Source organism: Colletotrichum scovillei, assembly GCF_011075155.1.
Source record: "Colletotrichum scovillei strain TJNH1 chromosome Unknown Contig00004, whole genome shotgun sequence".
Lineage (NCBI taxonomy): Eukaryota > Fungi > Ascomycota > Sordariomycetes > Glomerellales > Glomerellaceae > Colletotrichum > Colletotrichum scovillei.
Window position 1 is genome coordinate 1,871,024 of NW_023336262.1, and position 26,701 is coordinate 1,897,724.

General features: G+C 55.2%; 11 protein-coding genes across 11 annotated transcripts; 4 read left to right on the plus strand and 7 right to left on the minus strand.

The window, feature by feature from the left end:
- The first annotated feature begins 122 nt into the window (after positions 1–122).
- On the plus strand, positions 123–1,848 carry HER10_EVM0012347 (CORD and CS domain-containing protein). The gene is made up of 2 exons (XM_035481744.1): positions 123–521; positions 760–1,848. The coding sequence occupies exons 1-2, from the start codon at positions 416–418 to the stop codon at positions 1,617–1,619; spliced, it is 966 nt and encodes a 321-aa protein (XP_035335443.1). The 5' UTR covers positions 123–415; the 3' UTR covers positions 1,620–1,848.
- A 2,729-nt stretch (positions 1,849–4,577) lies between these two features.
- Positions 4,578–5,645, minus strand: HER10_EVM0009343 (uncharacterized protein; the record flags this gene model as incomplete). Its single annotated transcript, XM_035478833.1, has 4 exons — positions 4,578–4,839; positions 4,928–5,074; positions 5,134–5,406; positions 5,482–5,645. The coding sequence occupies 4 exons, from the start codon at positions 5,643–5,645 to the stop codon at positions 4,578–4,580; spliced, it is 846 nt and encodes a 281-aa protein (XP_035335230.1).
- Positions 5,646–6,676: 1,031 nt separating this feature from the next.
- Positions 6,677–7,987, minus strand: HER10_EVM0002633 (uncharacterized protein; the record flags this gene model as incomplete). Its single annotated transcript, XM_035472337.1, has 1 exon — positions 6,677–7,987. One exon carries the CDS (start codon positions 7,985–7,987, stop codon positions 6,677–6,679), a length of 1,311 nt encoding a protein of 436 aa, XP_035334730.1.
- A 1,200-nt stretch (positions 7,988–9,187) lies between these two features.
- HER10_EVM0008603 (proline-rich) lies at positions 9,188–12,330 on the plus strand. The gene is made up of 2 exons (XM_035478118.1): positions 9,188–9,651; positions 9,720–12,330. Exons 1-2 carry the CDS (start codon positions 9,526–9,528, stop codon positions 10,965–10,967), a joined length of 1,374 nt encoding a protein of 457 aa, XP_035335172.1. The 5' UTR covers positions 9,188–9,525; the 3' UTR covers positions 10,968–12,330.
- Positions 12,331–12,530: 200 nt separating this feature from the next.
- Positions 12,531–15,124, minus strand: HER10_EVM0003172 (uncharacterized protein). The gene is made up of 2 exons (XM_035472857.1): positions 14,524–15,124; positions 12,531–14,457 (listed from the first exon to the last, which is right to left on the minus strand). Exons 1-2 carry the CDS (start codon positions 14,627–14,629, stop codon positions 13,277–13,279), a joined length of 1,287 nt encoding a protein of 428 aa, XP_035334780.1. The 5' UTR covers positions 14,630–15,124; the 3' UTR covers positions 12,531–13,276.
- A 1,843-nt stretch (positions 15,125–16,967) lies between these two features.
- On the minus strand, positions 16,968–18,520 carry HER10_EVM0002151 (RNA recognition domain-containing protein; the record flags this gene model as incomplete). The annotated part of the gene is made up of 3 exons (XM_035471876.1): positions 16,968–17,301; positions 17,357–17,961; positions 18,017–18,520. The coding sequence occupies 3 exons, from the start codon at positions 18,518–18,520 to the stop codon at positions 16,968–16,970; spliced, it is 1,443 nt and encodes a 480-aa protein (XP_035334697.1).
- Positions 18,521–19,091: 571 nt separating this feature from the next.
- HER10_EVM0000793 (NADH-ubiquinone oxidoreductase 12 kDa subunit) lies at positions 19,092–19,499 on the plus strand (the record flags this gene model as incomplete). The annotated part of the gene is made up of 2 exons (XM_035470561.1): positions 19,092–19,317; positions 19,420–19,499. The coding sequence occupies 2 exons, from the start codon at positions 19,092–19,094 to the stop codon at positions 19,497–19,499; spliced, it is 306 nt and encodes a 101-aa protein (XP_035334605.1).
- A 462-nt stretch (positions 19,500–19,961) lies between these two features.
- HER10_EVM0004690 (uncharacterized protein) lies at positions 19,962–21,023 on the plus strand. The gene is made up of 2 exons (XM_035474325.1): positions 19,962–20,468; positions 20,553–21,023. Exons 1-2 carry the CDS (start codon positions 20,066–20,068, stop codon positions 20,807–20,809), a joined length of 660 nt encoding a protein of 219 aa, XP_035334890.1. The 5' UTR covers positions 19,962–20,065; the 3' UTR covers positions 20,810–21,023.
- A 120-nt stretch (positions 21,024–21,143) lies between these two features.
- HER10_EVM0002812 (uncharacterized protein) lies at positions 21,144–23,076 on the minus strand. The gene has a single exon (XM_035472506.1). The coding sequence runs from the start codon at positions 22,633–22,635 to the stop codon at positions 21,151–21,153; it is 1,485 nt and encodes a 494-aa protein (XP_035334753.1). The 5' UTR covers positions 22,636–23,076; the 3' UTR covers positions 21,144–21,150.
- Positions 23,077–23,493: 417 nt separating this feature from the next.
- On the minus strand, positions 23,494–24,538 carry HER10_EVM0005257 (uncharacterized protein; the record flags this gene model as incomplete). Its single annotated transcript, XM_035474879.1, has 3 exons — positions 23,494–23,960; positions 24,008–24,404; positions 24,461–24,538. 3 exons carry the CDS (start codon positions 24,536–24,538, stop codon positions 23,494–23,496), a joined length of 942 nt encoding a protein of 313 aa, XP_035334933.1.
- Positions 24,539–25,037: 499 nt separating this feature from the next.
- HER10_EVM0008294 (uncharacterized protein) lies at positions 25,038–26,491 on the minus strand (the record flags this gene model as incomplete). Its single annotated transcript, XM_035477821.1, has 1 exon — positions 25,038–26,491. Exon 1 carries the CDS (start codon positions 26,145–26,147, stop codon positions 25,038–25,040), a length of 1,110 nt encoding a protein of 369 aa, XP_035335150.1. The 5' UTR covers positions 26,148–26,491.
- Between the last annotated feature and the right edge of the window lie 210 nt (positions 26,492–26,701).

Below are 26,701 nucleotides of genomic sequence, written 5' to 3' on the forward strand. Positions count from 1 at the left end.
ATCCATCTCCGGCGAATCAGCAGGAGGATTTGGCGGAGCTTGTGCCCAACATGCATAATTTTGAGCCGCTAAATCGCAGTGACGACGACCCCTGGGAAATTCTGGAATCCTGGAGAACATAGCAACCCCTCCATCGACGACAACCACCCCTCACTCATCACTTCCACTTACGGGGGCTCCTTTCGACAATTTACATCCTGCCAGACCCGCCGCCTCTTTCATCCACACCAATTCTCAAACGTCATCCGTCGTCAATCTTGAATCTTGCTCATCCTTAGCAGTTTTTTTTCCCTTCCTCCCACTCCAATTCCTTGGAGCATCACTGTGTGTCCAGGAAACTTCGATTGCATCTCACCTTAGCACGCGAAAACGGTAGCGAAAGCCAAGCAGCATAAGCTCATCCCGCCAGCCCATCATGGCAGAAAAGTGCGTCCACCAGGGCTGCGGCAAGCTCTACTCTGATGCTGAGGAGCCATGTGTCTACCACCCCGGTCCTCCCGTCTTCCATGAAGGCCAGAAAGGTACTCACTCCTAGCCCCCCAATCACCATACAAACTCTACACAAGTGCTACGCCATGCTCCATGGAGAACGCGTCCTTCCCGTTCTTGTCCCGTGCGGATGTCATGGGATTCCCCTTCTTTCGTCCAATTGCACCTCTCCCATCCCCTTGCCATGAGCCCCGTTCAACCGCAATCAATCGCATTGGGAACATTTCACACGAGACACCGCGGCTAACCTCATTCACCGCTACCAAATAGGCTGGAAGTGCTGCAAACCCCGTGTCCTCACCTTTGAGGAGTTTATGGCCATCCCCCCCTGCACAACCGGCAAGCACTCCACAACCGACCTCCCCCCAAAGATCGAGCAGAAGCCCCAAGCGGACCCCGCGGACGCGCCCTCTCTCCTCGATAAGCTCGCATCGGCAGCGGAACCGGCACGCAAGCCCCTCTCCCAAGCCACAGCCGCTCCCTCCCCTCCGCCTCCACCCCCGGAGTCCGAGTCCGACGACGCTTCCCTCGAGATTCCCGACGGGACCACCTGCCGTCGTAAAGCCTGTTCGGCCACCTACCGCAAGGCCTCATCGCGCGATGGCGAATCCTGCGTCCACCACCCCGGTGTCCCCATCTTCCACGAGGGTTCTAAGGGCTACAGCTGCTGCAAGCGCCGTGTTCTCGAGTTTGACCAGTTTATGAAGATCGAAGGTTGCAAGACCAAGGGCCGTCACCTGTTCATCGGAAGCGGCAAGAAGAAGAACGCTGCGGCAGCTGGCGGCGAGGAGAAGCTCGACACAGTCCGCACCGACTTCTACCAGACCCCTTCTACTGTCATCGCCTCCTTCTTCCTCAAGAAGATCGTCAAGGATTCGGCCAAGATCGAGTTCAAGTCGCAATCCATCGCCCTTGACCTGCCCACCTCAGACTCGCCGCCCAAGCGCTACACCACCGAGGTACCTCTGTTTGCGCCAATCGATACGGAAAAGTCCACCTTCAAGGTGCTTGGCACGAAACTTGAGGTGAACCTTGCCAAGGCCGGCGGTGAGTCGTGGCCTGTCCTGCGCAGTGATGACCGTCTCACTGGTGAGATATTACAAATCGGCAAGGCGGGGCGCTTGCAATAGTCCAAGACACCACAACATGTACGGACTTACACTCGCGCACTCGCGTTCCCCGGGAGAGCATTCATGCGGGCTATCGGAGTTAGATGGTTACAAACCCCAGGAGAAACGTCAGCCAAAAGAGATGATGAGATGACGCGAGAGAGAAGCGAATGAGGAAACACGTGTGTGAGACACGGGCGACCTCTAGACGCACAGAGGGGGAAAGAAAAAAAGAGAAAGAAAGATACACCAGATACCTCTAGATGGGTAAGTGAGACATTCATGTCCCACCCAAGGATGCGGTAGCTACTGTAATCCAAGAAAAACCGTAAAACAAGAAGAAAAAGTTCAAGACATGCTCCTTGGCCCTGACCCCCCTACCACTCGTAACTTCAGAGTTCCTTTGGCTCTTCTTTTCTTGATGACGCCTCTGACTCTTCTGGAATGTGTGCTATCTATCTGCCATCTGCCTAGCCAGCCCCATTACCGTGCGGCGTGCTCAAAGGCCACGCTCTGAGAGGCCCGGAGGAGGACAAGGCCTTGGGCGTTGAGGGAGGGGATCGACTCGAGCCGTGATCTGGTATGTGCCACGGCATGTGACCAAGGCTCTTGGCAGACAAAACGTGATACGCGGCCCCCCTCGTCTGTTGACTCGGTGAAGATCCGGGTGAAGTGGTGAAATGAGTAGCGAGCTTCTCCTTCGAAAAGATCGGATAGAGGAAAGAGAGAGAGAAAGATTGATCAGCCTCGCAAGAAAGGCGGCCTCCAACTCCCAACCAACCACACCCCCCCTGAGAGCACGAGCACAAGCACACTGACTGTTCTGTCCGTCCGTCCAACCCCAAATACGGACACAGAATACAGAAAAAAAAATCAGAAACGTTCTCACCGTGTGTCACCTTGGACCTTTTTTCCTGCCTGATTACCATGGTAGACTTGCGCTTCAAGTTTTGTGTTCTAAGAATACTCGGCCTAGAAACCCCCGTGCGCTTTCCTCTGTGCTCTTGCGAACATGGCCGCCTGCGGCGTTAAGTTCACCACCAGTCAAAGATTGTCCATATTTTTTTTTGTTGAGATGACGGAAGGTGATGATCCGTGGACCATATCTCGATGTCCTGTTAGCAGGCCGTGAACATGTCTTGGCATTCGAACCGCTGTCCATTGCGTCTTTTGGCGGTCAGATTTTCCTTTCCTTCTTCCTTCCTTCTTCGAGAAAAAAAGGGTCCCATGTTGTCTAGCTATTGTTGCACTGCCGCCTTCGTTGTAATTGTCTAGAGGCTAGAAGACTAGAAATGTGCCGCGAAATGCTGTCTTGCCAAGCAGTCGGAAACGCTGCTAACGACTCTGGTTGCGCGCGGGCATTTGGGGGTTGGTTCACCAACAATCACCAGAGACATCACTTTACTTAGTCTGGAAGATAAAGTTGGCGATCATCATGACGGGTCCTCCAAGTGCCGGTGGACGGTGTGTACCTTACTACTTAGTGGCTGGTGCCAATGCTTGCCTTGTCACGCTTGTAGTGTACGGAGTACGGATAGTTGTCCGTGTGTGGGATTTGACAATTTGTGTAATGCTCAATTGGCTTATCTGATTTCCTCAATCTACCTAGTACTCTAGCCAAGGCCAAGCTAGCTAGCTTCAACCGCCCCTTACGGAGAGTTTCCTCAACAGCTTTTTTCTTGTGAAAGCAAACCCGAAAGCCAAGATAATAGGGGACGTGAGTAACCCCCTCCGGCAAACCACAAGTGCGTGTGTGTGTGCATGTGAGAGAACAACACACACCAAGGCAGTTCCCGGAGTCCCGATGCAGCTCTACCCGCAAACTAATACCGACGCTAGTGACAACACCCCTGGCACGACTGACATATCAGATAATCAGTCAGAACGAAAGGAAAGCCAGGGGGTGGGGAATTTTCAATGACTGAAAAAAAATGGAGAAATAAAAAAAAGTCTTGGCTTGTTGCGGCCTGATGCAATTGTAAAGAAAAACAGATTGATAAACCTTTTCCAACTCCGAGCCCAGCTGCCCATACAGCCAAACTTGCCAGGGATGATGGACGCAGGCACACGAAGCACGGATAGTGGTGCGCGCAGCACACACCGTCCGTATCTAGTGTCGAGTCAACCACCCCCCCATAAACTGCATCACCCAAAACGCCAAGCCGGTGATGTGGATATCACAGGCATGAAAACATGTAGATTGGGAATCTGTGAGAAAAAAAGAGGAAAAAGAGGCAGGGAGGGCAGATCGAGTGCCGCCGCCGCCACATGAAGGTGGGAATTGTTGGAAATCGCAGAACGCATGCTTGGTAAAGAGAAAAAATGGAGCCCTCAACGAAGCGGACTCCGTCACCCCCGCTGGACCGGCGTCCGTTGATGGAAACGCCCTTCCACTGCCGCGTCAGGATCGGCTTCGTGCTCCGCTTGGCTATTGCCACGAACTGGTCCGTCGTGGTAATACGGCCAAGACGGTGAAGTCGGCGCCCGCCCGGTAGTCAGGTGACAGTGGCTTTGCTCTCTAGCGCGGGAAGAGAGGACGTGTGCCAATGTGCCCGCCGGAGCTAGCAATAGACTCTACAGTCGTAGCTCTGGACCAGCCGCCGTGCCGCTCCCTATATGGCAGGGATCTCCCTGATAAGAGGCCGAAAAGGGATAAAGCCAAAATGGATAGGACGCAGGCCAGTGGAGAATAAGGCTTCAGAAGGGCTGTGCCGTGGTTGTAGGCGGTAACGGGCGTCGTTGGTCATAGTTGTCCAGATATGCGTATCCGTAGTGTAAGCGGAAAAGTGTGGTGTGAGAGTGGTAATGGCAACCCGTTCTGCAGGGACGCTGCTCGTTTGTGCCTGGTGTTATGACGTGGGGTGTAGCCGTAGGCGGCTGATCTGACGGGATCTAGACTTTTGTTTTTGACTTCGCCGCACCAATGCAAGGGTGGAGCCTGCCCGCTGCGGGATGCAACGGAACCGGCGCCCCTCGCCCTCAACCCGTGCTCTTAGTTGCCGGGTTGGGAGAAGGCGCTCTCTCGTCCGTGCCATTGTAAATCAGCTGGAAGCCATCGCGGCGGCAGATAACAATGGGCTTGTCGTTGGAGCAGCGCCCGATGATTTCGCTGTTGTTCGGCAAGTTGTAAGGCACGGCGTCCTTGAAGTGGATGATTGGGCCGCCGTCCATCGTGAGCCCGATAATCTCAGCCCCTTGAATGCCATCATCCTCATCAGAAGACTCGGCTTGAATAGTGTTCCTGTATCTCGTGTTAGCGCACATGTTTTCATCTTGGCGGGGGGAGGTTGGGTAGCAACCAATTTCCCGGGGTGGAAAGGTGCACGTACACTTGGCTCATGGGCAGCGTTCCGGCGTCGCTCATCTTCCTCTTTCTCGCTGACGCCTTCTTGACTCTTCGGACCATGCATGTGTGGAAGTAGTGGAACAAACCCGCGATGACCAAGACGGGTGTGCCGAGAGCAAGAGCCCATGGACTTTAATGATACGTTAGCAAAAACATGAGGCTTGCAAGTATGGCAGGGAGGCTACACACGGGTTCTTGCGTTGTCTCAGCTGGTGGACAAGGGCCAGAATGACTCCGCATACTGCAATGAGAGATCCGACCTGAATCATGGTGAAAGTTGACCAATACAGCGACATGAGGTCCTCGCCGTCGCAGAACTGCAATGCCATCAAGGTGAAGACCTCCATAATGACCGTCGCTAATGAGACGCAAACGCATCCCAGGTTGAACCAGATGCAATTCTTGATGGCTTTTTTCCTTTTTGCGTCCGTCTCGGGGAGTTCGCTCACTGCGTCCAATGTCCTGAACAGTTGGTCAGTGAGGCTGTTTGAGGAAAGATGACCGTGAGACGCAACGGTTTTTTGCGGGGGAACTCACCGTGTGTAATTCCATGCTGCCAGGAATAGGATGAACAGATTGAAAACGAACAAAAGCCAGTACATGACATCGAACTGCCATCTATCCAAGTGAGATGCGAATCTGGCATAGTGCTCACACCGCACCGGGTCAAAAGGTGTAAAGTCTTCCTCGTTGGCTGACATCGTGACTGTTGTGTGTGCGTGTTGATCTGGTCGTTGAGTTGTAGAAGATGCTTTCACGTCTTCTTTTGAAAATCGTCTGGTGCTCCGGATGACAGAGCGTTAATGATATTGGCACTTGACAGATGGTGATGCAAGAGGCTCTGCTTCTTTATAGGTAAAGAGGCTCGTTTTGTAAAGTCACCGATCTGCAGGGTTATGATGAATCGGTGCGGACTTGTCCAGGCTTGCGTGTGCGAACAGGGAGGCGCTTTCAGTCAGGCTCTGATGGCGGGCAGGGGTTGCCGTGGTGCTAAGTCTGCCGAGGGGCACCCCGGTGTGTTCGTGCAGTGTGCGGACTATGAGGCGAGGGGTGTATACTGAGATAATCTGTACGGTGGAGGTATAGACCAAAGCTCCTATGGCTTGTCAAGCAGAAATGTGAGATTAGCTCAGATTGAGATGGCAGAATGGCTCGTCACTGCCCAGGGGACTACTGCAGTTCTGCAGTCACCTAGAGGCCGTTCGCTCCACTCGGCCCTTAGACTAATATGTGGATCCAAGGCCAAGTTCAAACTCATCTTGTCACCAATGATGCACCGATGCTGAGTCGAGAGAGGAGGGAGGCCAGGAATAGTGCTTGAAACAAGACGATAGTGACAGCGTCGTCGACATGGCTGGTGGTGATCCGCATGTGGATGGCGATGCTGTCTGGGCGATGTCTGGGCAGTCTCTTGGCAAGATGCGCGGGATAGGACGTAGATTGCCGATCTGTAGGCGGGCCCTTGGTGACGGCGCATGTGCATTTGGATTGGTCGGCCGCCGCATTATTCTCCGGACTAGGGGGGGCTTAGCAACGACGTCCAGACTTTGCAACTCTGTTGCACAGATATTCCATGGTTCCCTAAGCTCCAACGACGAGCTTCCCTTGTCCAACAATCCACTTCTTTTCCCCCATTACCCCGTCCAATGCCCGCTCCGACGCCGTCAGTGGGAGGCCACCCCGCGTGCCCGCACGTCTCATCAACGAGCCCTCAACTCGAACATGTGGTTCCTCAACTCATACCCTCCATCAGCTCAACTCTGTCGAGCATCATTCCCTTCAGACCAAGATACTCCTTTAGCGAGTCCCACTCAATACCGCCCTCCTCACCGTGTCGCCATTTCTCTCTGTAACCCCAGGCGCATGCGATGTCATCCATGCCCGCCCTCTCTTCTTCACGTAACCAGCGTTGATGCAACGGGATACCGGGCGCCCAAGTGACTCGTCGCATATGATCATTGACAGTGGTTTTGGCAACCATGCCAATTGTCGCTGTGAACCCCAAATAAGCCAGGATGGCGGCGAAGGCGAACTTTGTGGCTGTCACGGGCTCCATTGTGTTCTGGAATGCCGAGAGATTGGAGGCAAGAGTGTAGACTCCAAAGGGGGCCGCTGCCACGGCCGAGACGGGCAGAAGCGCCTTCCGCAGAAGCTTTTGGCGGTAGAATGCTTGTGTTGCGTAGCAGGCCTCAACGATGCCAATCGCAGCGTCCAAATTCTTGGCGTCGATGGCGGCCCCCAGAGCTGTTTCGGCCACACTTGCTTCGATTGCCTTGTCTGCCCTATTTGGGTTCTGCTGAACATAGGAGATTGCACCCTCGACCGCCTTTGGTTTGGGCTTTGACGCATACAATTCGAAAACATGGGGAAGTGTCTCGGGCCTGCCAAGCCTAGCTTGGATGTTTACGTATAAGTCCAAGACCTGGGGACCAATGGAAACGGTGGGGTGGGCGATAATTTCGTATGCTGACTCGGAGATTGTGTCGACTGTATCCTTGACAGAAACTGACGGGATCGACGTGCTACCAGATTTAGCTGCAGTCAAGTTCGAGTCCAAGGATAACAGATTGGAAGCGGTCGATGCTGTGAGTGTCGAGGCCGGACGATTCTCCGACCTGGATAGATAGGGTTGAATCGCATTTGCGGCGCCTTGGCACGTTTTCAAGACTGCAGTGACGAGCTGTGTAGTGGGAATTCCGTCTGTAGAGAGGAAGTGCTTTCTGCTCTGCTGAACCACGGCCGCCAGCTTGCTCAGATCAGGGAGTTCCTTGGACGACGGACTGGCCGTTGCGGGCCTCTCGTGACCATTCTTTTGCAAAGCCGAAGCAGATACCGTGCTCGCCAGGCGACTTTTCTCAAAACTCCGTCTCAATGTGGTATTCTCGTAGAGCTTGGCAGATCGAAGAGGGACGATCGAAGGGACGTTTGGCTTGGCGGTATGTTGGAGTCGAGTCTGTTGGCCGGCGCGTGATAAGCCCACGCATGATTGACAAACGAAGCGAGGCTGGCGAGCCGCTGGCCGGATGAAGGCGGTCCGCATCATCTTCGTAGCGGAGAGGATAGTGCGCGAGGTCGGGTCGAGTAGGAGGAGGATGACGAGCGTACGCGTCTTCGGTGAGTGAGGATTGGACGACCTGAAGCAAACAACGAGCGAGCGGGCGTGAAGTCGTAGACCGGCCTCTCTGGGCTGCAGCAGTAGGGTGAACAGCGAAGCAGTTGGGATAGGCAATCCGTTTCGTAGCGAGGCAAGCCAAGAGAATCAAGCAAAAGGGGGCCGTCGGGCGGGTGAGGCAGAAACCGTGGGGGACAAGCAGCCGGGAGAGGCCGTCTTGGGGCTTGGTACTGCTTGAGGAGAGAAGGCCGACAAAGAATCCCGGGTGATGTGAGGCGCTGGTACCGTGGGACGGGGGGATGAAGCAAAATTGGTGGACGGGAAAGGACTCTCGGAGCTCTGGACGCGACGGAGGTTCCGGGGAAAGCTGGGAGCTCATGCAAAATTTCCACCTTGAGCCCCATACCCCCCAATAGCACGTCGTCTAATTACCCGCACCTGCCCCCCTAGCCTTACAGGCGATCATTCACGCGGCAGGGAGGCTCTCGCAGCTCGGGACAGCGCGCCGCGCCAATGAGATTAGCAGTTGCCCCTCCTAGGCGGGGTCGTTTTGGGGCAAGTACAGGAGAGTACAGCGCCCAGCCAATACTTGAAGGTGCACTGAAGAAACGTGGCCGGCAGCAGCCACAGCCGTCTGCTGGCGTTGCATGCCGAACGTTCTGAGAGCCTAAGCGCACCTCTTTGGCGCGAACTGTTACACTGCCACTTTACTCACACCGTCTGCTGCGTGTTTCTCAACACCACTTCTTCCAAGACGTTAAAGCTGTAGATCTTTATTGTAGCTCTGCATTAGATACAATTAACATGTTTAGCAATGAGTTGGTCTCTTGGGCCTATTCCGGTTTGTTCCGCAAGTTGTCTTGGCTTGCGAGAGTGCTCATACCCAGGATCACTATTCTTCCCATGCGCCACATCGCAAGCTTACGTACTTCCCAGCCACAGGTACGTGGAGAGACATTTGAGGCTGATGGGCCAGAAGATACTTAGGCCGCCGTGACATCTGCCCGCCAGTTGGAAGTACCTGGGACCAGGCAGGCAGACGCCTCAGCCCACTCGAACTGCAACGGTTGCACTGCCAGCGCCTAACAGCGCAGCGCCTTTGAGCGAACGACCAAGATACTGCCCGAAGATGACGAAACACCACGCGGCTGAAAAGCGACCCCAGAGTACCATCATCCCATCGACCCTTGAGGACACGCTGATCGAACCCCTCGAGAGCCTCAATCTCTTCCTGCTATTGAAACAGCACCCTGTCGCTCCATTTTACTGTATCTGAACGACATCTCTCGCTCTTTCTCGCCATTGAACCCAACCTATCAAGCTTGGCTTGCATGAGCCTCCGTCCAATTCCGGCCGACGACCTAACCACCATCAACCACCTCTCCATCGACGAAAGTCAACCACAACAACCATCAGTTACTCGATATTGAAAGCGCAAACACGTAAAGGACACAGAAACAAACTTCATCATGCCCCCTCCACCTCCTCCGCCGCCACCGATGCCTGCGATGGGTGGCCCTCCTCCGCCTCCCCCGCCGCCAGGAGGCCCTCCTGGAGCTGGCAATCTACCTTCGAGACCACCACCAGGAGGCAGAGTACGTTTTTGAAGCTCACAACTGGACTTGGAAGCTCTGTCACAGCATCATACTGATACGGGTCACAGGGCGCTCTACTCTCCGACATCACGAAAGGCAAGGCTCTCAAGAAAGCCGTTACGAACGATAGATCTGCGCCGGTAGTTGGGGGTTCGTCTGGTGGCGTTTCCTCCGGAGGACCGCCTCTAGGAGGTGCGCCTCCGGTCCCAGGCTTTGGTGGTGCCCCTAAACCTCCCGGTGGCCTCGCTCCTCCGGTGCCCGGAAATCGAGCTAGAAGCAATAGCGACCAGAGCGGGCGAGAAAGCGCGCCTGCACCGCCCTCACAGGCAGCACCGCAATTAGGGGGTCTCTTTGCGGGAGGTATGCCGAAGCTGCGGAAGACTCGCGGCGCCGTTGATACCGGTGCTTCTATGGACTCGTCATATCTGTCGGATCCCGAGAGCAATGTGCGGTCGTCCTCTGCGCCGAAGCCACCCACATTCGGAGCACCAAAACCTCCTGGCGGTGCGGCGCCGGCCCCGCCGGGAAGGCCGCCTTTACCCCCTCCCAACGCCGCACCGGCCCTGCCACCATCCATTGCCAACTTGCGCAAGACGCCCAGCGATCTACCTCGGCCAGGCTCTTCAGCATCGATGAAAGGGCCTCCGCCTCCTATAGGCAAGAAGCCGCCGCCACTGCCAGCATCCCGGAAGCCCTCGACTACGCCCAGCCACCCACCTCCATTACCTGGATCGCCAGCTCCAGGAGCACCCCCTCCACCACCTCCATCGTCTGCTCCAGCACTTCCGTCCGCACCCCCCTCGGCGCCGCCACCGCCCCCTGCTGCTGCTGCTCCCAGAGCTCCAGCGCCATCGCCTCCGTCGAGGTCCCCAGCACCTCCACCTCCTCCACCGGCCTCAAACGGACCTTCGCCGCTGGCAATGCAAGCCGCTTTACGAGCAGCCGGACAGGCATCTCCAAGTGCTGCTCCACCGCCTCCCCCATCGGCGGCTCCCTCGCCCCCCGCCTCTGCACCTCCTCCACCAGCAGCACCCCCTACGAGGGCCCGTGCTGGTTCTGGTCTACGATCTTCTATGCTAGATCCAAGCGCCTTCACTCTTGCTCCCAATGGTGCCAAGAGTCCAAGCCCTACTCGAACGAACACGATGAGCAGTCTCAATGTCGGTGGTGGGGGTCAACGATACATCGTGCAGGATCCTCGATGGAAGTTCCAGGATGATGCCATGTTGCCAAAGCCAAGGGACTTTGTAGGCGGTCCCCGACGATACAGAGCCGGCAGAGGTAGCAGTGTTCCTCTTGATCTCAGCGCCCTATAAGGGGGTCGGACTAGATACGGATTATTCCGCAGCCTAATTAGCGTCAGGCTCAATCAAAGTTTGGGTCTAGAATGGCGGACAGCCTCGGGCAATCTACATGAATCAAACGATCTGCACTGCTATGGTTCTTGGTGGAAACGCGTCCCTTGTTGATGCATGGAAGTCATCCGGCTGAGATTTCTCGCAGAAGACGGAGACGGTTCAATTTCGACGCCTTTGGCCGGTGGGCTATTGTTAGTCGCCAAATTGAGGATATTCTGGAGGATTCGGACTCCGCAAAATCTTATACAACGGGACAAGCATTCGCAACACATCCTGAAGGCGTCGTCGTATCGGCATTTCTTGGCCCCGTTACCTTGGCGAAAAGATCGACTGAGACGAATCTAGATCTCTCGGACGTACTCGTCTTGGGAAATCTCTTGGTTTTCTTGGTATTCTTGGTACCAAGAACCATGGTTGCTTGTCGAATGCTTGTACTCAACGTCCTCTTCTTCGGACGGAACGGGGGGTTTCTACAGATTCTCTTACAGGGCCGTCAGGGACTTTGAGGGGCAGACGGGCTTGGCATGCAAGCAAGCCTTCGCAGCGATATGGAGAGGGAAGAAGAGCAAAGGATCACGTCATTCAAGAGAGCCATCACGCTAGCGAGACGCTCAGTCTTTGGTGTTAGACATTGGTAGAAATCAGATTCCTTACAAGATCCGGCTAGATTCTAAACCTGATCGTTGCTGGTATATTGATTATCAACCGCTCCATCTTGAACCAAATGGGTGACACAAGTATTGAAGTGGATCCGTCGTTGCGTATTAGTCACGTCCGTCCGTCTTCGAGGCGGCCCTCGTCCACCTCAATCCCTGAATGCTAGTCACCTCCGTATAGGCCCGATGGGAAGAACATTCAACCCAGCACGATCACGATCACGATCCTACTTTTCACAGATTGATAATGATGACCCCTCATGTTGTCCAGTTGAACCTGGCATGCTTCACCAACGGGGCACGTGAATCGAAGCAACTCGGTTCAACTTTCCGACTCAGGCAGTAGTAGAAGACCCCATCGCGTCTTCAACGATCAGACGAAGGAGTTCACCTAGTGACACAAAACGCAACACAGCCTCGTCGACGCAATTGGTAATCAGATCTTTCGTTCTGCCCTTGAACTTTTTTGACAAACTCGCGACAAGAGACTAAAAAAGTTGAGACGAGACTCTCTCTCTCTCTCGCCCGGGCCCGCGTAAAGTTGACCGGTTGAGCCAAGTCTCAGCATCTGTAACCGAAACTTGCTTCGGCGCGAACCTCCAAAAAAAGAACTTGACGTTGAAAAGAAGAGATAAGAGAAAGACTATCCGTAGAAACCTCAGAAGAATCCCCAAAAGACACCCCTCCCACAGGGGTCAAGTTACGAACAAGGCTAAGGCTTCAAAAACGTCCCAAAACAGGCATCATACGAACTCCTCGGGGTCCGGGGGAAATCTTACTGCCCAGTCAAGACTACATCTAATCACATGCACATCATACGTAGAGCGGCGTCCCCGGGAGACGAAGGAATCTTCATGTGAACCGTGCCCCGTTGATTGATTAAAGCTACCTCCTGTAGGGCGTGTGTTTCGGAGAGGAGAGAAAAAAACACCCCGTTGCTGTCCCGCAATTGAGGGTTTCAAATACGTCCGCCGGCCGATTGCTTGCAGAAAAACGAAGAAAAAATCACTTTAGCCCATGGGGTCGATAGCCCCGCGTCGAGGTTACGATCGATAACCTCACACCTTTGAACAACTCCCCGCCCTGATGCTTCGAGCAAATCAAAAAAAGGAACTTGTACGCGATAACCCCCCCTGAACTGGACCTAAACAAGAGAAAAAAGCCTTCACGCCATGCCGGCCTAGATCCTTGGCTGGTCTCCTCCACTTCCACTCCTACACCCCAGATCATAGATCGTTGATCATTTCAGATGAAGATTCAAGAACGAGAGACTCAGAGAAAGAAGATTGATAATGTCCCCGCACCACACAAGCCACCCCGGTTTGAACCCCCGTTTTCGTTTGCGAGGCATATTCCGCGTTTCTTTCCCCCGTTTAGGAAGAAGAGGTATCCATGAAAAGATGAGAAAAACTTGCAGTCGTCTATAGTCGTCAATGTCCGCGCTCATACCCGTTCGTGACGAAAAGAGAAGAAAGCCGACAAGAGGTGTATGAAGGAAAAGGTCCGGAAGCCCAAAAAGATCCAGTACCCCGGATCCGCCTGTACGTAAATAGCATCCGACACTTCATGATTCAGACGACATGTTCGACGATCGACGCCGATTCAAAAATCTCAGGCGACAACGCTTCGACCAACCCCCGCACCCCACCTCAGGCGACGAAGACCGCCGCCGGACGATCGAATAACTTCTCGTCCGCACGAAGATGAGTCTGCGACTGCCGAGGCGTTGACGCCTACTCCTGCTGAAAGAGCTTCCTGGCGTCCTACTTCACGGCCGATCACGTAGCCCGCGCCAAATCCTACCACAGACACCAACACCACAACGCCAGCACTCACAACCCATGTCAGCAACGTCGGGCTGATGAGGGCATCCTCGCTGGCCGCGACCTTCTTCTTCTTTGTCGCACGGGACGAGCGTGTCTGTGAGGAAGAGGTTCGCTTGTGCTTATCGACACCGTCGCTCTTGGGTGATGAAGGGGCAGAAGACGCCGCCGTCCGTGACGGACGGGCAGCGGGAGACTTGGCAGGTGAGGCGGTCTGAGGTTGGGTAGGTCTTTCAGCCATGAGCTCAGATTCGGGCATCAGCCGTAACTCAACAGGTTGAGAACTAGGTCCGACTCCGGCATGCGCGGGCGGAGCGCCTTGCCGCTCGGCAGTATCCTTATACTTAGGCAGACCACGGGCGGCAGCGGCGCACGACAGCAGAGTCGTGAGGGAAGCACGGAGAGCTGCGTCATTATCGGCTTGATATGCGGGGGACATGAAGTTTGGCGGGCCCCGGCTGACTCTAGTTTGAGATCGTTGGGATAGTGCGGGCCTTACACCGCTGTGCGGATGCTGGTGGATCGCCGAGCTGGCCGAGTGCCTCCTATCCAAGCCCGAGGGCGGATGAGAGAACGCGTTTGGCTGAGGTCTAAAGACAGGATCATCGGAAACACGACCCAGGGCTGTAGCAATCTCGTCGCTATCGTCAGAGTCCTCTGAATCCTCCTGCGCCGATGGTTGCTGTTGGAACGACGCTCGCACCGGAGGCCGAACGTTCTCGGTCGAGCTCGTCAGACATCGGTCCTCCTCGCTTTCACTCTCCTCGTACTCCTCCTGGCTACTTGTACCCGCGTGAATAGCCGTCTGGTCGACATGAAAAGATCGTGGCCCAGGTTGGTTTTGGTGATGTAAGCGACGTCGGCGGGCGGCCATGGACCCACCGACTCGGAGACCGGTGGTGACGATCTCGTCGCCGATGGAAGAAAGAGACGATGAAGAAGGCTGTGACGAGACCTCTACCCACGAGTCTAAAAAGAGAGATGTCAGCATTCTGTCGGTCTGGCCAGCCGAGTAGCTGTCTTCTAGTGACTGACCGTCATTCCGTCTGCGAGGGCCCGCGGCGGGCTGTGATCCGTTCGCCGGCATTCTGTTGTTCTGGAAGTTGTGTCCTGCGCGATCGTCGCGCTGCTGTCCATCCATTTTGAGGTTTATGTTTTTTTGACGCCGTTGAATTTCGAAACAAAAAAAAAGTAGCCAGAGATATAGAGAAAGGTCGTTCGTAATCGTCAGACGTCGTTGTCGTCGTGTTTTCGAGGGAGGTGGTTGGACGTATGTGGGGGGGGGGGGAGTACTTCCTCCGTCCCAAACCCCGCGTTTTGGAGATAAGATACGCTCGTGAGATCTCCGTTGCAAGGGGTCCGAGTTGTCTGTTCGCTCGACGTTGAAAGTGGTTTGAAAAATGCGCTGGTTCACGACGGAGAAGGAGTTGAAGTAAGAAGGGGAAAAAAAAAAAAAAAAGTGTAGGTAAGAATGGAAGGGTTGCAGCAGACCGCTTCGACTATAGCCGGCTCACCAAGCACGCAGGGTCGGTGAGATGGTGTTGAGGCCCGGCTGGTGGATGGCTGGCTGGGCCTTTGTGCAGCACGTAAAGGTCGGGGAACCTGGAAGGAGGGGAGGGGCCTCTCTGTCTCTGTGTCCACCTTGAGCGTGCAATACGGCAGGTGGGATAACGGACGCTAGGAGATAATCTGGAATGTCACTGGATGTATATCTGCAGCAGTCATTCGCGGGACAGATACCTGCTCCTTCGAGCCGGCGCTTGGAGGTTCCGGCCACCGTACCGTGTCAGGTGGCATGACCTCCGGCTTATCAGACGGGCGTTCGCTGGCTGCAAACAGCGCGATAAGCACAGTACGACATTTCTCTGATCAAGGGAACGTCCTTGATATGGATGACGCTATCGTTACGGTCAGGGGGGGGAGAGGGACAGCCATACACTGCTGCGTGCTCCGTACTGAGTGGACGCATCCACGTCCACGTCCCGCCTCAGAACATCCCACTTTGGCACTTACACATCGTCCGGGCCGCCAAGTGCAGGCGCTGCAGGGGGTCAGGTGGGGTCAAGATTCACGGCGTTTTGCAGCGGGAAGCGCGAGCTGCGCCCACCACGAGTCCCTCGACCACTTAACACCGTGATACCGACACCGGCTCTCCAAGTTTCGGTCGCCTATTGCGTGGTCTACCTCTGTACAGTAACATGGGAAATGCGGAGAGGGTTGCCATCTGGCGCTGCTAGTGGACTGTCGACGCCGCGACATGCATCCCGCGACAAGGACGATCCCAAGACACGCCGTGATTCTCGTCTTATAATCGTCCCCTAAGTCATGCCAGATTCCACTGACGTGCTGTCGTAGGTAGCACTGGACTGCTGCCCTGCTCCTTGTCCTTCCCTTCGCACCACCGTTTTCCCAATAGAATAGCCTCCGTTTGGCGCCTTGGAGTTTCTGAAGGGGGGGGGGGCACCTAACTTGGTCAAACGGCTGAGCAGGTTTTACAGCCATCTGCTGGCGAACAGGTGTTCTCCCGTGACGTTTGTTAGTTAAGAAAGGCAGGAGTGACCAAAGGACGGGTGTTCTAGTGGGATGGGACATTTTGGGTAAAGACACAGCTTTGCCCGTCATCACGGGGCTGAGTACGCACCTCGTGCCGCCCAATGACGCAGAATCGCGCATTTTAAGCTGGCCACGAGGCTACCGTTGTATAAGACCGAAATCGGGCAGTTCGGCCCCCCAATGAGACATGGAACCACATTCCCGTCTTACAACCCGGCGGCGATCTCAGATAAGGTCCCAGACGACGTCAAACATCACGAGGTAGGTAGATATGCATAGATGAAAGAGGATAAATGTTATTCATCGAGGAAGGTATCAAAACTTTTATTACAATTGGAGCCGTTCCTAAACGCCGAGTCCACCTGGCAATATATGCCTTTTTTGAAATGACATTCACGGGGAGAAGTATACTTACTCCACATCCTGCATCGCATTGCATGGTATCGTTCCAAGTTCAAGAGTAACCGAAAGGGAAGAAAAACGCCTGACTAGCCACATCAACAGCCGAAGCCGTTGAAAGCAACCCCCAGAGCCCACAGAAGCCGTCGTCATCTAGAATCATCGAGTCCCCTCCATCGAGGTCTGCCAGGCTGGCAGACATCGGGAAGGATCTTCCCCAGTTTCATGATAATAAGCCGTCTGCCCACTGTGAAGATGTTGCAGTGCAACGAATGCCCTCTTGGTCAACCCACAATAGCGTACAGATCCCGCGCCGTCCTCTTCCGTAGGAAGAGAGATTTGCCACAAGCCCACGGTCCAAATGAAAAGCCCTCAGGTCCATCTTGTCTCTCAAGAGACTGCTCTCAAAGCCCACAATCCCCAAAAAAGGGAAGAAACTTGTGTCGAACCGACAGCCCACAGTAGCCCACAGGAATGCCCGCGAAGTGCCCTCTGATTAATCATCAATGTGCGGCATGCATCACCGTTTAGAAGGTGACCTTGGAGCCCTTGAAGTCACCGAAACCGCCACGGTTGGTGGAGGAGAAACCACCACGGCCGCCACGGCCACCACGTCCACCGCGATCACCACCGCCACGGCCTCCGAAGCCGCCACGTCCACGGCCACCACCACGGCCGCCGCCGAATCCACCGCGGCCACCACCCTCACGCTGGGGCTTCTGGCCGGCGTAGTCCAGACGGACAGCGCGAGCGCTGCGGCCCTCACCAACGTAGCCACCGTTCAGCTGAGTGAAGGCAGTCTTGGCATCCTCGATGGAGCCGAAGGAGACGTATCCGAATCCCTTAAGGTTACCCGACTCACTACAAAGGCATTAGCGTTGATCAAGTTGGCACATATGTTGAAGAGGATACTCACGGGTCAGTGGGCAGACGGACGCTGGTGACCTCAGCGGCCTCAGCGAAGAAAGCGCGGACGCTATCCTGGTCAACGTCGAAGGGAAGGTTGCCGACGAAGAGGGTGTCGCTCTCAGGGGAGACCTGGTCGCCGTGCTTCTGGGCGCGGTCGAAGGCGCGGGCGGCGGGATTACCCTCACCCTGGGGCTTCTGGCCAGAGAAGTCGATGTTCATGGCACGGCCAGAGAGCTCACGGCCCTGGGCGCCCTCGAGGGCAGCGGCAGCAGCCTCGGGCGTAGAGAAGTCGACGTAACCGAAGCCACGGCTGCGGCCAGTGTTCTTGTCGGTGACGACACGAGCGCCGGTGAGATCAGCGAACTCCTCGAAGGCGGCGTACAGAGAGTTGTCATCGACAGCCCAGGCAAGGGAGCCGACGAAGAGGGTGGAGCTCTTGTCAGAGACATCGGTGCGGGCCTTCTTGCCGGGGATGACGGGGTCGTCGAGAGCCTTGCGCTTCTTGGAGGGCTCCTCAGCCTTGGCCTCAGTCTCGGATGCTTCCTTAGAGTCGGAGGTCTCCTCCTCATCAGAGTCAGAAGAGTCGGAGTCGGAGTCGGAGGAGTCGGAGCTCTGTGAATAAATTGTTAGAGAGTGTCATGGCCCTCAAGACGATGGTTCAACTCACGGCCTCAGCCTTCTTCTCAACCTTCTTCTCGGTCTTCTCCTCCTCCTCAGACTCAGACTCGGAGTCGGAGTCGGAGTCAGACTCGCTGTCAGACTCGGCCTTCTTAGCGGCACCGTTGGTCTTGGGGGCAGCCTCAGCCTCAGACTCGGAGGAGTCGGAGTCGGAGTCAGAGTCGGAAGAGTCAGAAGACTCGGCCTTCTTGGCGGCAGCAGCCTTGGGGGCAGCCTTCTTGGCGGGCTTCTCCTCCTCAGACTCGGAGGAAGAGTCGTCGCTGGAAGCCTCAGCCTCAGACTCAGAAGAGTCGGAAGACTCGCTCTCGGAAGACTCAGACTCGGGCTCAACGACCTTCTTGGACTTCTTGGAAGCCTTCTTCTCAACCTCCTTGGCGATGGCCTTGGACTTGGCCTTGGGGCTCTCAGAGGCCTTGGTGACACCAGCGCCCTTCACCTTGGTGAGAGGGTCGGCGGCCTTGGTGGCCTTGGTGGATGACTTGGTCTTGCCCATTATGCTGATTTTGAAAGGGTAAACGGAGGGGGTATCAAAAACAAGAGATTGATGTTTGGAAATAGGCAAGAGAAAGACTTTTTCCAGAGAGGTTGCACAAGAGAAAAGTTGATAGAAGCTTGGGGGTGGGAGCTTGACTTTTAAGGCCAGGGTCTCGGTGGTTGGGGCGAAGGGTCTTGCGACAGAGATTTTTTTTTGCGATTTGCCAACTTTTCAGCGGGGCTTCTCCCTCGACTGCGCGGGCGGTGTGCGAGGGGCTGCAAGTTTGCGGGTCCATCTGGGTACGTACCGAAAAGCCGTAGCCGAGTCGCTCTGGGGGAAAGCAGGAACGACGGCCGTGGTCCGTGAGCAATGGGGGCGCGACTGAGCCTGCGAATTAAGGCCGCCGGAATCTGGCTGACCTCTCTAGCTGCCAGGTTCCTCCAATCCCGACAGCCAACGGTCCCGAAGTCGACCATCACGAATCCACGAAGCTTGACTGCACTCCGTCCGCGACCTCCGACCTCCCGGCTCAATTCGAACTTCAATCCTTCCTCGAGAAGACGACTTTTGAATACACAACTCAGTCACAATGCCGACCCCCGAGTCCGCGATGTTCCTGGCACAAAAGCCCAAGGTGCCCCCAACCTTCGACGGCGTCGACTACGACGACACCAAGGCATTCAAGCAGGCACAAGACGCCATCATCCGTGAACAATGGGTCGGCGCTATGATGCTGCGCCTTGTTGGCGAGGAATTGGGCAAGTGCTACAAGAAGGAGGGCGTGAACCACTTGGAGAACTGCGGTCACCTCAGAGGTTAGTAGGCCTTTGCGAGAGACGGCGGGGAGGGCTCGATTTGCAGTCCACCGGCGGATGTATCTTGGCCGGGTGAAGAAAATATGCTGATCAGTTATACAGAAAAGTACTTGCAATTGTTGAAGGAGAAGAAGGTTAAGGGCACACTGTTCGAGCAGCAGAACTACATCAGCAAGCAATAGATATGCTGTACGATGGGATGGAGTAGAAGGGACTGTTGTGAAGCAGGAAGCGGCGCTCTCGAAGGCGGCCTCTCTCAGGATTTAGAAATGAGGAACGCAGAGACGAGGCTGTGACGGCACCACGTCAACGAGCCGGAGCGTGATGGGCGATATCCCTCACGATATGTACAAATGAATCAAACAGGGCTTCTGAGGTTATGCATCTATCCGTTTCCCAGCTTCTGGTCACCAAATGGCTCTCGATTTAGCCAGCTTTGAGAGGATTCCTGCTGGCTGCTATCAGGGAATTCAAATTATCATCTTGTGTACATCAATTGACTTCAACGACGGGTTGTAAGTGAGGGTGAAGGCCCGGTGAAGCGTTGTACCCAGAGCCTCCCATGCCAAGTGCGCAACAGGCGCGTCCCGCCCGCCCCAGAATTTTTCCACCCCAGAGCTCCAAGCTCACGCATCCTGCAACACCACCAAAAGTTCAAGGTGATCCTCGTCGACGAACAACCCACAGAGATATCCAGCACCGGTGACGCAAATCAACCGCGCTCAGCAACCCCCCAGACACAGAAGCCATGATTTGCAGAACGTGCATGCGCCGCGGCGCCTCGGCCATACCCCGGTTCCAGGCCCCTCGCGCCTCGTCCCTCCTCGTCAGACCCTTCTCCCTCTCCGCGCCCTCAAGAAACGCAGCAGAAGCGCCTGCTGCTGCTGCTGCTGCTCCTGCTGCTCCCGCCGCCACCGACGCCAAAGATGCACCCCCGAAGCTCTTCTCGTCCACCGCCGACGTCCCCGAGGCCGCGGCGCCCATCTCCTCCTGCCCGCCCGGTACCGTCCTCAACGGCCTCAACTACTTCAAGAACAAGACGGACCCCGTCGCTCTCCCCGATGAGGCGTACCCCGACTGGCTGTGGACGGTCCTCGAGTCCAAGAGCGAGGCTGTAGAGTCTACGGATGACCTCGCCGCCGAGATGTTTTGTACGTTTCCCTTTTCCCTCTCAATTTCCCCTGGCCAAAAAAAAAACCTTGATGAGCACAACATCTAACATAGAAAACGCACAGCCAAGTCCAAGAAGCAGCGCAAGGCCGCCGCCAAGAAGCAGAAGGCCCTCGAGGCCAAGGTCCTGGCCTCAGGCGACCTCGAGGCCCTCGCGCCAAAGGTCCCGCTGCCGCAGCAATCCATCAACTTGCCCGGAGAGAAGGGTGGCGACGTCGAGCACAACCTCGAGGCGGCGACCAAGAGAGACGAGCTGCGCAAGGCGATGCGCAAGGACCGCAAGGCCAAGATCAAGGAGTCCAACTACCTCAAGTCCATGTAAGCGGGGGCTCGTTGTGGCACCGTTTTTGGGCTTGTTGCATCTACTATGGTTGTCACGTGTGTGGCAGCAAGGGGTCGGGATTGTGTATCATAGAGAGCTCTCAAAAAGGGAGCTCCTGTACAATATCTACGGTCGTTATGACCGGCTTGTTATATCATCACCAAAACATCAACTGGACGAGTAAGAAGAACGATGTTCTTAGAGCGCTGCGGGCTCTGCTTTACAATATTAAAAGCTTGTAGGCATGATAACTATACATGGCCGTAGATAAAATTGCTTTGAAGTGGATATTCTTGCCCTTCCGTTTGCAATCTTATTTGGGCGCTCAAAGCGCTCCTGCCTTAATCCTCGTCCTCCTCTTCTTCGTTGATAGACGTTTGCTTGAGCGCCAATTCTGCCCTCAGCTGCTTCAACCTGTCCTCCACACGCTTCCGCAGAATCTTGTTTTGTTGGAGAGCCTTCTCCTGCTCCTTCTTTGCAATCTCTGCCTTGAGATTCACGATATCTTCTCTGACGGCCTTGATTTCGTCCTGAGGCGGCTTGTCCTCGTCGTCGTCATCGTCATCGTCGTCGTCGTCGTCATCTTCGTCCTCTTCACTAGCGACGGACTCATCCCCATCACGTGCATTGGCTGCCGGTGTGCCGGCGTTCATAGTCATCGGCGTAGCTCCCTCAACTTGTGTTGCTGGTGTGCCAACCTCCGTCGTGGCCTGGTTCATTTCCTCTTCGAAAGCAGCCTCGAGCTCTGCCTCCAAATCGTGGTCATCGTCGTCAAATAGTTCGCCGTTGGCATAACCCTCAGAGGGGAAGTAACCGCTGTCATCGGCCTCGCCATCGGCGTCCTGTTCGTCGTCGGAGTACTCGTCGCCAGACTGCATCTTTCTGTCGTCGATGAACTCATATTTGGAGGACATAGCGGCCGCATCGGCCTGCAAAAGTTTCTTAACCTCGTTCTCCTTCAACTCGATCTCAGAGCGACTAATAATTTTTGCGAATCTCTGATTCGTTGCGTCGTGCATTGGTGGCGTCAGGCCGTGCGGCCACTTGAAGCCTGGTTGAATCATCGCGGGTAATGGTGCCTTCTTCGCCTCTTCGTCACTCTTTACGGGCTGGAAGACGAGAAGCATATGGCAGATGTCGGCAGACTTCATGAGCGTCTTCCGGTCCCAGGACTTCATTCCTTCCGTAATCGTTGGTAGCTCAACCATGACCGCTGCGTATGCTTGGCCTTTGACGACAACGACCGCACGCCGGCTTTCGTCGTCGAAAAACTTCATCATTATATCCGCGCCACCATCCTTTCGAGGGAGGCCTACCTTGCCTTCTTCGACGCACTTCCTGACGTATTCGCAATGCTCTCCTGGCATCATGCGCAAAATGAACTGCTCCTCGATTGTGGGGTCCTTCTCTTGGTCGCTGGCTTCCGAGTCATAGCCATCACCAGGGGGATGTACTGGTGGTTTGCCTTTCGACTTGACAACGATGTGGCCCGACCTAGGTGTCGATACGTTCGGTGTCTTCAGAAGCTTAATCTTTTTCGAAGACGGTTGGTTTGCGCCGTCGTCATCTTCGTCTTGTTCTCTCTTCTTCGACTCGATGAGCTTGCTCGTGGGTTTCGATTGACGCCCAGCTTTTGTCTTGATCGGTGTTGGTGCTGCCGGCCCAGCCGGCGTTGGCGGTTGTGATGATTTGAGTTTGATCTTCATGCCAGAAGGTGTCGAAGCTGTAGGTGTCGCGCCGTTCTGTTCGCTGAACGATGTCTGTCGCGAATTCACACTGAGCTTCAGCTTCGGCCGTGGCGGCGGCGGTGCACTGATGTCTGGCATCTTTGGAGGTCGCTCGTCGCGAGTATTACGGGTGTTCGCAGTAAGGTATTTCTGTTTGTCGCATCCAGGGGGTATAGTCAGAGACTCAGAGTTGAGAGAAGGATTTCGTTTGTGTAGATCGGAAAGGCAGGCGCGCCTCGATCTTCGCGGGGAGGTTAAGTGGAGCGCATACGGGGTCCCTTTCTGATTGAAAACGCGGGAAACAATGTTCAAGGATTCGTTGGATCAAGTGCGCCGGAGTTGTCGACTTGGAGAAACTCTTGGCAGATCCGTACGCAATAGAATTCTTGGGTAGAGATTCGAAGGTAGGTGCCTCAAGGCCGGAGGCGCAAAGTTAGAAGCGGAAGTTGAGATCCATGGGTAGGTAATACCTATGGAAGGTCCTAGCTGACCACGGTACTTACGCAGTAGAAAGGTACCCGCACCCTGGCAAGTACCTAGCTAAGGTAACTTTGAGCAAGACCAGCCTTGCAGGTCGCGTGTGGTGAGTGGAAGCTTTAGCGTGATAAACGCTGGCGGCATGGCGCACAGACCCGATTGCTCCTTGAGGCAATGGAACCAACCGCATTCACTTCAATCACCTTACTGGAGACGTTGCGGTCTGAACAGATACTTAGGTCCATCACGGTACGGAGTCACAGAGTACGTAAGGTAGTTGGTTGAAAGCAAGTCTTTTTCAGTATATGCCTAGGGTAACTCTGAATATAAGCTCTGTTGCCACGCTGGCTGTCGAGTTCCATCATCGCTATTTTCTCATCAAACATTGCGTCCTCTTCTACTAGCCTTCTACTGGCTGACAACCATTCTATCAGTATGCTTCACCCGAACATCAAATAATCTGCACTTCGGGCCTGCATTTCACTCCAAATCATCCTGTAGCTTCGGGTCGTCCACAACCTCGCCAATATCTTCCCAGCGGAGCTCATTTCCTATGGCAATGAATCGGGATCCCTTGCGGGTCTTGAGTTTCCGAACTGAGCCAGAAAACCGTTTCATAAGGTTATCTTGCACAGACTTGGAAATTCCTTCGTCTTCAATGCCCTGAATAAAATCATTGATGAATTTCCTCAACTCGTTGCCCCTCCTGCAAGGCGCTCGGTAGTACTCATCCATCTTGCCTTGCTTGTATCTCTGGAAGATCTCGAATTGCGTTGGGAGGCGCTTAGGAGCATTGGGCTTTGCCGGTTTGGACTTGGGGGCTCTATACTTGGATTGTCCGGGGACTACTCTAAGACCTCTCTTCCGTTGCTGTTGAAGCTTGGGTGGTGCTGGGATAGGCTCCTCACTGTCGACAGCTCGAGGTATCTTTCTAGCAACAGCCCGAACTAATACATGTCAGCTTCGTTTTTTGTTTTGGAATTCGAATCCTTACAGTTGTCCGGGTCTTCCTGCGTCGCTTGCAAGGACTGCTTAGTGACGAGTTGTGCAACCTTGCGGTCCAAAGCCGCCCTCTCCTCATCGCTTTGGAAGAGCCTATCTGCAAAAGCTCTAAGCTCTTCCTCCTGCTTCCGGATCTTTTCCTCTGCTGCTGCATAGTGATTGTTCAGTTCGGCTCCCAGGTCATCCAGTCGCTTGGACATGGGTTGCAGCTCCTGTAGCCTCGTCTCGCTGTTTATGTTGGTCTCGTCGCTCTTCTCCTGGCGACGAGAGCTGTCGTCAAGAGTACGACGCATGGTCATGAGCTCTTGATAGATGACGATGTGGCTCATGCCAAAAGCCATCTGGGTTGCGGGGATGGTATTAGTCGCAGCAGCGCCATTGTTCTGGATCTACCGTAACGTATTAGAACCAATAGCATCCTTTAGAGAACTCTACTATTGCTTACAGATGGTCCAGCAGGGGCAGCTGCGTGTTCGACGTTCGACGCCGTAGCTGACCTTTTCTTTGACGTTGCCGGCGGCATTGTAATGTTTGTAGCTTCTCCTGGTTCATGTAACAGAATAGGAAGGCACAGAGAGGAATGGCGTGATAGGAGATCACACACAGAAGTGGGTTGACGAGGACAGAAGAGAGGAACGTCGAGCCGGTTGATGTTATACAGAATGAGGGTCGAAGAACCGCCTACGTCTCGTTTGGCGATGTGTGGAAAGGGGTTGAGAAGAAAGGAGGGCTTCGATTGCTCCCACAGAAGTCGGGGATGGCAGGTCAGGTGCTTGGTCCCAGGGTTTGCATGGCGTCAGAGGAAGTCAGGGCAGGTGCGAGAAGGTTCCTACCATTCTCAGATGTTTGTTGTGGGAAAGAGCCCAAGCCAGTCATTCATGCACCTGCCCTTCCTTGGGGGAGCTGAATCTAGAAGGAGCTCGAGGCATTCAGTGACTTTTAAAGATCATGTGTATGAGGTAGCTTGAAGCCCGACTGCAACTTAGGTATCGCGTACTGGAAACTTGGGGGAAAACCCCCTCTCATGCGTGTGCTTGGCCATTTGTCCCCGATCCTCCTCCATTCGTACCTCCAGCCACTGGCTCCTTCCCATTCCTTGAAGATACACCCTGCCTCGAAGTGCGACCACCCTGCATGGAAGACTCGGCATCCTCCAAAGTCATAGACGGCTTGCGATTCGGAACTTCGCTTCCTCCACCATTCCCCTTGACGGCAGTCCACTTCCCCACGCTCGTCCCCTTCTCCCTCTCCTCAGCAATCCAGCCCAGAAACAGCGCAACGTCCTTGGCCACGACGCCAATGACGGCCTTTGCCTGAATCCACGCAGGCAACACCCCCTTCGCGTCCGACGCCGTAGCCATAATCCACTCAATCGCCCCCGTCGGCAGCTTCCGAACCCTCTCGACGCTAACGTATGCGCCGACAACGACACCCTTCTCCTTGACGAGCTTCCCGTGCTCCGACGCAGCCAGATCCGAGACGGGTATCGACACCACGACGAACTCGTCAACCGCGCCCTTTGCCCTGGCCGAGATGATAAGCACGGGGAACACGCGGTTCTTGAGCGGCATCCCGAGCTTGTGCTTGATCTCCGACACCCCGACCTTAAAATCCTCCCACGACAACCCGCCCTCGTCAACGACGATACCGCTGCAATCCCACGCGAGCGCCTCCCGCGCCTCCATTACGTTGGGCGTAAACGCCTTCTCGGCCTCGACGTGGTCGTCCTTGAAACACTTGACAAACTCCTCCCACGCCGCCGTCCCCTTGCCCGGCCGATCTTTGTGGATGCTCCGCCGGCACGCCCACGTCTCGCTCGCGACCGAGCTGCTGTTGGGCAGCTGGTTCCTCGCCGCCTCCTTCTCCAACTCCGCCGCGGGCACGATGCGCTCGTACAGCTCCACGGGCGCCGTCGACTCGGGAAACGTCTTTGTGCCCTTGGCCTTCCACTCATTGGGGCGCGCCGTGCCGTCCTTGGGCGCCACGGCGTCGATAAACGGAACGGCTTCTTGGAGCACGGCGATGAGGAACGGCGCCAAGTCCGCCGTCGTGGCGCTCGGCGCCGGGAGCTGCTCCGTCCGGAGGCCCCATAGGCGGACCAGGGGTCCCAGGTTTTCGTCCTCCGTGTTCATTCCGGTAAGGTCCGGGGGGTTGTTGTACGTCTTAGCTTCTGGCTTTACAAGACTGTAGATCCTGGTTGTAATGCGAGTGATACGTGCTTCCGTCGCAAAGAGCTCAAAGTCCACCTAATCCTGTCGTAATCGCAAATTCCCTACGGGTTCTTATATGAGACGGGTAGATCGGAACGCAGTTTGTGGGTTAAGTAGATGTTGGCTGTGCGACGTCAGTGAGCAAAACTCAAAAATCCACGTTTGATACGCGGCTGTTCGTCAGGCGATTGCTCGAGGTAGTTTGGCAGTGACAGTGTCAAAGAATAAAGCTCAAGCTCAAGCTCCAGCTTTGGGATGAGTGTGAGGGGAGGGGAGGGATGCGAGGGGGAAGGGCGGAAGGGGATAGCTATACCTAGCTGTCTGAGACGTCCTTGCCAGGTTCGCCGCACTGACCTTGAAACAAAACCAGGCCGATCAGCCGGACCACTCAGCGACGCACTCAAGTGTCGTTATCACCACTCTCATGTCAGGACCCCGCAAGCTACCGATGCTGGTCTACCTTGCTCCAAGTGCAT